At 38.3% G+C, this 8,836-nt stretch overlaps 2 protein-coding genes across 2 annotated transcripts in view; one reads left to right on the top strand and one right to left on the bottom strand.

The window, feature by feature from the left end:
- The window catches only part of LOC106813194 (adenylate cyclase type 3-like), a 22,366-nt gene extending 20,597 nt beyond the window's left edge, over nt 1–1,769 (top strand). The window contains exons 7-8 of the mRNA XM_014817261.1: nt 718–842; nt 1,390–1,769. Of these exons, the coding sequence (XP_014672747.1) occupies nt 718–842; nt 1,390–1,581 (317 nt within the window). The 3' untranslated portion in view covers nt 1,582–1,769. The remainder of the gene's footprint in view (nt 1–717; nt 843–1,389) is intronic.
- A 2,961-nt stretch (nt 1,770–4,730) lies between these two features.
- LOC106813199 (60S ribosomal protein L30-like) lies at nt 4,731–8,678 on the bottom strand. Its single transcript, XM_014817266.1, has 5 exons — nt 8,611–8,678; nt 7,050–7,094; nt 6,793–6,938; nt 6,310–6,440; nt 4,731–4,831 (listed from the first exon to the last, which is right to left on the bottom strand). The coding sequence occupies exons 2-5, from the start codon at nt 7,068–7,070 to the stop codon at nt 4,785–4,787; spliced, it is 345 nt and encodes a 114-aa protein (XP_014672752.1). The 5' UTR covers nt 7,071–7,094; nt 8,611–8,678; the 3' UTR covers nt 4,731–4,784.
- Between the last annotated feature and the right edge of the window lie 158 nt (nt 8,679–8,836).

Genomic DNA, 8,836 nt, shown 5'->3' with positions numbered 1-8,836 from the left:
GCATCTATGTGGTGTATATATATATATATATATATATATATATACGTATATATATATGAATATTCATCATAGCGTGTGTGCTGATTGTTCAAATCTGCGCACAGGTGGTATACAGCTAGACGAAGTTGATATACTATTTATAACCATGTTAATCATATCAAATAGAGCGCACCGATGCGATGCTCACCGCAAATTAATGTGATATGACCAGGAGTGTATATTATAATGATCGGATGTGACGACGGCATGACATTTCATGCGCAACGTGCGCGACCCTATGCGTGCCAAATTCAATCACATTTGTGCGACAGGCGGCCAACACTCCTGCTGTTAGCTTTGTACGTGCAAATATTGCGTGTCATGGTTTGCTCGTATAAATGCTACTAGCTGTTTACTGCGAGAGTCCAATTTGTCCACGTTTGAAAGCAATGTATATATAAAAAACATTGCGTGCAACTCGTTTTTGAGCCGCGGCAAAAAACCACAGGCCCGCCCTCTATTGGGCCTAAGCAGAGGGCAATGAACAGAGCTATATTTGAACAATTAATTTGACAACTAGTTAACTATTAATTTAATTCATGTTTTTCTATTAAATTGTGTAATTTTTCTAGATCGTGCAAATGCTGGTCACTTGTGTACACGGGTTCTGGTGCAGTAAACAGGTATAATAATATATATATATATATATATATATATATGTTCCCATACTCCCACCAGGTATTAACAACGGCCCGATACTTGCTGGAGTTATTGGAGCTAGGAAGCCACACTACGACATCTGGGGTAACACGGTGAACGTGGCCAGTCGCATGGAGAGCACAGGTCAGGCAGGGCACATACAGGTACGCTTCCTACTAACTAGATATAGCTGACGAGGTAAAACTGCGATAGAGACACTGAGACATGATGCTACAGCATGATACTCTTAATTTGCCTATAATGATGCCAATTATACTGATTCTACTAGTCGTACTATTACGAATGTTTACCCTGCACGCGTGTGTGCGTGCGTACGTGTGTGCGTGCATGAATATGGAGAGAAAATGAAGTCAGTTGCAGCTAATAATTCGGCATTTTTTATGAACTAGGATTACTAGGCGATGTCCATGCAACACGGACTCCTGGCACCGACTTTCGCGGATTGCATTCTATTCCCAATATGACACTATATATATATATACTGCAATAAAGGCAATAATATAAGGCAATAAAGGCAATAATATATACTCCAATATACGGCAATGCAGTCATGTCACTGTAACAGTGTGGCCACCCAGCTGCCGTGTCTAAACACGCTAGTGCCCTCTGGTGCATGTTTTATGCATGCATTATATACGATCTTTGGCTGTAGCTGAGTGACTAGGCCTACTGCGTTTTTACACTCTTTAGGTCATCGAGAGCACCATGGTGATTCTGAAACAGTTTGGCTACATGTTCGAGAAGCGAGGCATCGTCACGGTGAAGGGAAAGGGCGAAATGCTCACCTACTATCTCATCGGCAAGCAGGACGTACGCGCGACCATAACGGCACTTCCGAACACACCTGACATTGATATCCCAACGGTGACTTCCTACAAGTAGCAAGAGAACGACCGTGGCACTGTGGAGAAAATACCGTGGAGAAATGCAGCAGCCAACAAACGGCTATACAGGAATAAACAACGCAGAAATAATAGATAAAATAGGACATTAGGATAGGCTATTATAGGATATTATCAGGAGTAAGATAATATAGAATCTTCTATATTATCTTACTCCTGATATTATCAAGAGTGAATAATAATAGATTATTATATTATTATTATTACTATTATTATTCACTCCTGATATTATAATAGGACATGGGTGTGGGTATACAATTAAGGTGTCCTGGACTTATCCACTCAAAAAATGACTGATCTCACTAACCTTTGAAATAATTGATCCAAATTCTACCAATCCAATCGGAGTGTACCCTCCTACAGCAGGTAGTGATGTGATATTTGTTCCTCGATGTTGTTGTTTTATTATAGTACAAACTAAAAAGCATATAACTCGTTAGTGGTGCAACATGTCCGGTTGTAACTGCCAGAGGGGACACCTCGGGTGATCATGATGGATCACAAATGAGGGTCACCAATGGGTCATTCATAAGCAATTTTTCTGTGATCTTGCACAGAGTTCATGTGATTATTGAGCGTCAACGGCTTTGGCAGCAAAGGAAATCCAGTAAAGAACACTTTGTAGCTACACCTGCAAACATGAGTAGCAACTTACACGAGGTTTCGGGTATGTGCCAGTGTGGCGCACTAGGATACAACATATGTCAATGCCAATTCGATGGGGGTGAAACTTGTTACTAGGCTGCGATATATATACACCACGATCACACGTTCAGGAAAATCAAATTTAAAATAAATTCACGAGGAATGCTGAATATGTACTGTTAGTGTTACCATAAACATATTGGTTGGTTTATTATCCGATCGATTGACCGATTGATTTCGGATCAAGAATCACCCCAGAGCTTCTATCTCCATCTCCATATGAAAAGTTCAAGATACCAACGTATCCTACAAAACTTTAAACCAATGTTACAGTACTAAAAAGGAATCATGGCATTCTGATGAGAGATCACGTCACTTTATCTCTATTTGGATAGCAGCCTACAGATGGGATCAACAAAATTTCACACATTCGTCACAAAAATACTATTCTTTCATTGCCTCATTTTGTACCGAAAACACAATATTACGAATTCAAAGGCAGTAGCAAACACATATGCTAATGCATGAATACCGATACAGATTGCACGCATGCAATACATGCATCGTTTTTTATTCATCACAGTAAGGACAAAATTTAATTCATTGTTTAATTCGAACCTTTCTTTATTTGTTACCTACACTGAAACATGATAGTTACATTTACTACCTTTTAGACAAATGATGGAGAACATATATTTTTGGACATTTTTCTCATTCAACAATGGTCTCCAAGCAATGGCAACTCACATGCCTCTATTATGTATGGGTACAGAGTACAGACTATGGCTTTGAGTGTGTAGCTAGCTACCTAATCATACAAGATCGAAAGTGACAGGAAATTGCTTTTAGGGCAATGGTATATTTTTGCTGGAAATGTAGAGAAAATGCTACTTGACATTATACATGTAGTAAGTTATTATTCTATGTCGTGTGATGTGCCATAATTGCTACCTAAATATATTTTCCTTGTATAGTCTTTTGTGTCGTTACTAGAAATGTAACTGCAATGATCTACTACCATGGAAAACCAACTAATTTTGAATACGGTTACAGAAACCTGGCTTATTGTGAATGGTAATATTTCCCCTGCTTGCTTCTAAATAAATACGGGAAATTTTCATTTTTATATATGTATTATCTGGATAACATAGGTCTCACCTATTAGTGGATATATTGCCGATTACTCCAGCATAAAAATTACTAGGAAGTCATCCTGTTATCATACATATATATATATATATAGGAACTGAACAGAAACATAGTAGCCGTATTCCAGAGTATTACGCTAGTGTAATTTTAAAATGACCCCCGAACAAAGTGCATCTGTTTTTGTGTAATAAGAAAACAGTTGCCTTGCCATTGTACCAGTTTATGTAGCATATAAAAAACAGTTTCCAAACCATTCCACTTTATAACTATAAACTCATTAAGGTTAATTTAATTAAGGTATTTATAAATATATATTTGTGCTAAACTCTAAATGTGAGTCAATTCTTTTACACTTGAACTGATACCGAGCATGCGCATCTCAGACGTCAATCTCACCGCAGAGATGGAAAATGCTCTCGTTTGTGGCGGCGCAATTTAACCGATAAAAGCCGATAGTCACGTGATCTCTGTAGTAAGATTGGTCAGACGTAACACATTGGCTGGCCGGTGGTGTCTGGCACTCTCGCACAATAAGTCTGAGAACCATGTGATGCCTACAAATCACAAAAATGTGATCACTGTATAGATTCATGGATAGTGTTCCTCGATACATTAAAGGGATACATTACTCCAGGTTCTTTAGATATTTTCAGTTAAGATAGGTTAAAATTACACTTCATAAAAAGTTTCATGGTTCAATATTTATTAGAAATATTTTTTAAAATTGTTTTAAAACTGATGGCTATACTGTTGCTTACAACGACGGTGGCGCCACTGGCAGCGCATCCACTGAAAAAGTTGCCCAAAGCAACGTTTTGGCTGCAGGCTACAGATCGAGGGTGTTTCTTATTTATTAATATAAGAGCAGAAGGATTGCAATATCTTATAAACAATACTTAGTTTCAGTTATATGGATGAATTTTTCCTAAAATGAATATCGTTCAGTTAAATAGCATTTAGGTATAAATATAATTGCACTTTTGTGATTAGACCTCGGTCTGCAAGGTGCAAAATAAATATAGCATTTGCGTGCTTTTTTTAACTGCATGAATAATTGTGATACTAATGCAAGTGTCCAACAAAGATTAAACCAGGTATAAGGAATATAATACCAGTGCATGATATTTCAAAGACTGCACAAACAAATGGCAATGTTAAGCAGGTTATGTGAGATATGTATTTTTAATAGGTTACTGTTCTAATTAAACATGATATTACATGTCTAATTTCTCACTTGTTACAATTATTTCCCATTTCGTATACAAAACAAATGTATATAAACCACGAGCAGTACGTCATGTCAAACATTCCAGAAAAAAAAACAGACACAAATCATAAGTCATTATTTTTTGCATTTATTTTGTACAACAACAGCTAAATACACAGACCTTACTGCACTTCGCCTGCAGGCATACTTCTGATGATATCTGAATCGCCTACAAATGACAAGAAAATACAATTAATAACAATACGGGTAATACCTTTTAACTCATGATGTTGGCAGCTATTTTGGCTTTTAATATGTTAAATCCTGCCCCCAAAAGCCTTCCACAATGTTTACTCACTCCCCATTGATACTGACCAATTTCCTTCATTGTTACTGACCAGTAATTCATGTTTTACCATTATTAAATTCACACAAATTGAACTGCTAAATCAAAATTTAATTGTTTATCAAATTGAAGCTTGTATACTTTTCGAATAAAAACAGAACACATTTTGCGCAACATAAAAGATTACATATAACCCATTTATATATGGCAGGGTTTATATATATGACAATGAAAGACAAAATGTTTCAGATAGATCAGTTCATAGTATAAAGTGAATCTAACCATAATTATCTGAATTCTAATCTCTAACCAATTTCTTTTCTCTGATCAAGGATTTATATTTATAGTGTTATCCTACATCTCAAATACAGAGAAAACAGGGTAAATGGACATCGCCTGCAGAGGTGCACAATACCAGATAAGCACTGGAGAGCAGTAGAATTCCCTCCCCACTTCCCACTTCACATTTAGAAAAAATGTAGTAGTATGTCTAAACGTAGCTCTACTCATGTAGACCTTGGCTTTGCCACAGGGCTATACAGCAAAGTATGAAGGAACCTGATGAAAGAATCTTTGCAGCATGGCAGGTCATAAAAAAGACCCTAGCCAGCAAAATAAACATGTTGGCTATAGCCTGCCACTCTAGATACTCTACTCACCATCATTTAGCAATACTGGGATGCTCACTGATTGCAAACCAATTCACAAGCAGTGTTCACATCTATATTTTAATTGAAACAGCGGTGGCACTAGTGCCACACTCGACGTTTGCCACCAGGTCCCCCCTCTGTACTCTGATATATTACCAGACCTGCCAACCTGTGATTCATGAAAATAGTAAGGCTTTTTTTTTTGCAGCAGGCAGCCATTTTGTTTGTATGTTATGCGCGCAATGAATGATGGGACTAACTCTAGATCACGCGAGAACAACGTGAACGCGTGATCCAATATGGCTGCGCCCACAATCGCCAGATATTTCTCGGCTAACAATGTAAAAAACATTAATTTTCACAAGTCGTAAAAAATCGTAAGTTTTTCAGTTTGATCGTACATTCGTAGAAACATCATGGAATTCGTAAGGAATACGAAAAAATCGTAAGGGTTGGCAGGTCTGTATTACATAGCTCTGTGGCAGAGCCGACGGCTACATAGGTAGAGCTACGTTTAGACACACTACTACATTTCCAAATATATACACTGCATCATGCATGTAAAGCATTTAGCTTGGCACAAGTACTGCTGATGAACAAGCATATGCTAAGTACTGTGATTCTACAAGCTGCAGCAACCTTCATCAATATATACTAATAATCATGCAGGGTAAAATGTGATTTCACAGAGACTATGCTAGAAATGCTCACCTGGGTCAGTAATGCTCAATGTGCATACTCTGAAGTACTTTCCACAAGCTGTTCCCAGCTCAATGTTGTTTCCAGAGTAATGATGCACTCCAGTTTTTGCCAACATGGCATAGTACTCTATCTCACTTTTCCTGTGAAATTAAACCAAATGATATCACTAGTGAAGAACATGATTACAAATCATTGGAGAACATTGATAGGTCACCTAGTTTGTTAGATGTGGAACTCCGAGCTACACTTATGCAATTAGATGTGCATGTACCAAATGAAATTCTTTTAATACAACATAACAATTACAACGTACCCCAATTAAAATTTTCTAGCAAACTTATCTTTTATATAGAATAATTCCATAAATCTATCATTAGTAACAATTAATAGATTTACGCATGAACATGTACTTATAGAGTTTAAACCTGAAGAAACTCAATAAGACTATAAATCAACATAAGACAATATATAAGACAATATTTGACGCTGTACCTGAGCTGTGGCGTGTTGTTTCCAATGATCACAAGCTTGGCTTTGCCATTACGCAGTGACTTTAACGTTTCCTTGTATCCAAGAACGAACTTCCCACTCTTCATCACTAAAGCCAGGCGAGAGTTGATGCTCTCCATCGCCTTTTTCTGCACAAAATCAGAAAACGTTAGTGCATGACAAATTACTCCACAAGAGCACAATCTTTGGTCCAAATTAGGAATACAAACTCATTCACAAACGTTCATAACCAGTCGTACCTGCTTTTTAGGGGGCACCATGTTGCGGTAGTGTGAAATGGCCTTCTGGAAAAAACAGTCACAAAGATAAATGATACTTCTTAGAATATTAATTTAACCCCAAATAGTATGTCATGACAACAACAAGAACTTTGAATGAGATTAATGTGACTAACCGTAATGCCGATTTGGGCTACGAGTACGATTCAGACCAGCTCCAGTACTATAGCCCGCGTAGTTGCCGCAGGGCTATAGAACATTTTATGCTAGGTTTTGCAACTGCACCTGTTCCCCAAAGCTCCCACGAAAAATCGCCCACAAAACGCAAAATGATCGGGCTTTTTAACACTTATCTATCTACATAGACATCTCACCTATCTTTTTGAACACTTTCCACAACTTTACACTATGTATTTACGCATTTATTCCTCACAAGTCAGCACTACTGGCAATTTCGTTTGAAATGCTGTCGCGTACGCGCGTGACGTCACCCGAAATGTAATAGGCTGCACCATAGCTGCCATGTGTTTTGTCTACATATTCGGCGACGTCACGCATGCACACGCTAGAGCATTTCAAACGAAATTACAAGTAGTGTCAAGACTTTGAGGGATAAATGCATAAATACATGGTGTAAAGTTGTGGAAAGTGTTCAAAAAAATAGGTGAGATGTCTATGTAGATAGATAAGTGTTAAAAAGCCCGATCATATTGCATTTTCTGAGCGATTTTTTGTGGAAGCTTTGGGGAACAGGTGCAGTTGCAAAACCTAGCATTAAATTTTCTATAGCCCTGCGGCAACTGTACGCTGGCTATAGTACTAGAGCTAGATTCAGACAAGACCACACAGTGACACACTACACTACACTGCACTGCAGAAATACCGTTTATTAAAAATATTATTGACACGTAATCAACATCACACGGCTTTGCTTAGCATGAGAAAAGGTCAATGCATGATAAAAGAAATTGTAAAGAAAGTTCTTCTCAAGTTGATTGCCAACAAGGGAATATGAATAAATCACAACCTCAGTGTGTAGTCCGACTGTAGTGTACCTACTGACGCTGATAGGGTCTATGTCCCCCAGGGTACTGCCGTAACGTACCCTGGGTACGGTCCGGTATACCGGAACGTACCCTGGTACTAAATACTACGGGCCATACTATCTAATATGCCGGACTGTACCTCGCCTACTCCACTTACGAGACTAGGAAGCCGCCTACGCCTATACTCCCTAACCCTAACCATGTCAGCTAGAGTTACCAGGGTACGTTCCGGTATACCGTACCGTACCCAGGGTACGTTCCGGCAGTACCCTGGTGGACATAGACCCTATGAGCCCTACTGACAGTACGGTCACTGTTTAGTGTTTTACTTTTACTTTTAGTGCATGATGATGATATTTTGCACCACCAACAAATGTGAAAACTTCTGACCACCAAATCAACTGTTTAACGTATTGTGGCTTTTACATGTAATTATATTTAACTATGCACGTGGAAAATAGTGGTGAACTGTAATTTTGTAGCTTATACTATAAACGTGAGCAGGAATTATCGAAATTTTGTCGGAGACAACATACCGCAAACCAAGCACACGATCACGTTTGGGGGAAAAGGGATCCCGGATGTAACGCGAATTCTCGCGTGAAATCCCCCTAGCGACAAAGTAGAAACAGTTTTGTAAACATTATGGATGCTGTTCAGCTTCAATCAATGGGAACGTGTTAACTAGCAAAGACAGAAGTCAGAAGTAAACAAAAATGTTCATTTACTTGAGCAAAAAGGTTAGAAATGTCGAGATGCGAA

This window comes from Priapulus caudatus, unplaced genomic scaffold (assembly GCF_000485595.1).
Source record: "Priapulus caudatus unplaced genomic scaffold, Priapulus_caudatus-5.0.1 Scaffold738, whole genome shotgun sequence".
NCBI classification, from domain to species: Eukaryota; Metazoa; Priapulida; class Priapulimorpha; order Priapulimorphida; family Priapulidae; genus Priapulus; species Priapulus caudatus.
Note: the sequence above shows the minus strand (reverse complement) of the source record. Positions and strands in the feature narration are given on the sequence as shown.

Excerpts from the sequence above, each read along its gene's own strand:
- LOC106813199 (XM_014817266.1), bottom strand. The coding sequence starts at position 7,070 with ATGGTGCCCCCTAAAAAGCAG. Across the intron at positions 6,939-7,049 it reads TGGTGCCCCCTAAAAAGCAG|AAAAAGGCGATGGAGAGCAT; the intron begins GTACGACTGGTT and ends GATTTTGTGCAG. Across the intron at positions 4,832-6,309 it reads ATTGAGCATTACTGACCCAG|GCGATTCAGATATCATCAGA; the intron begins GTGAGCATTTCT and ends TGTCATTTGTAG.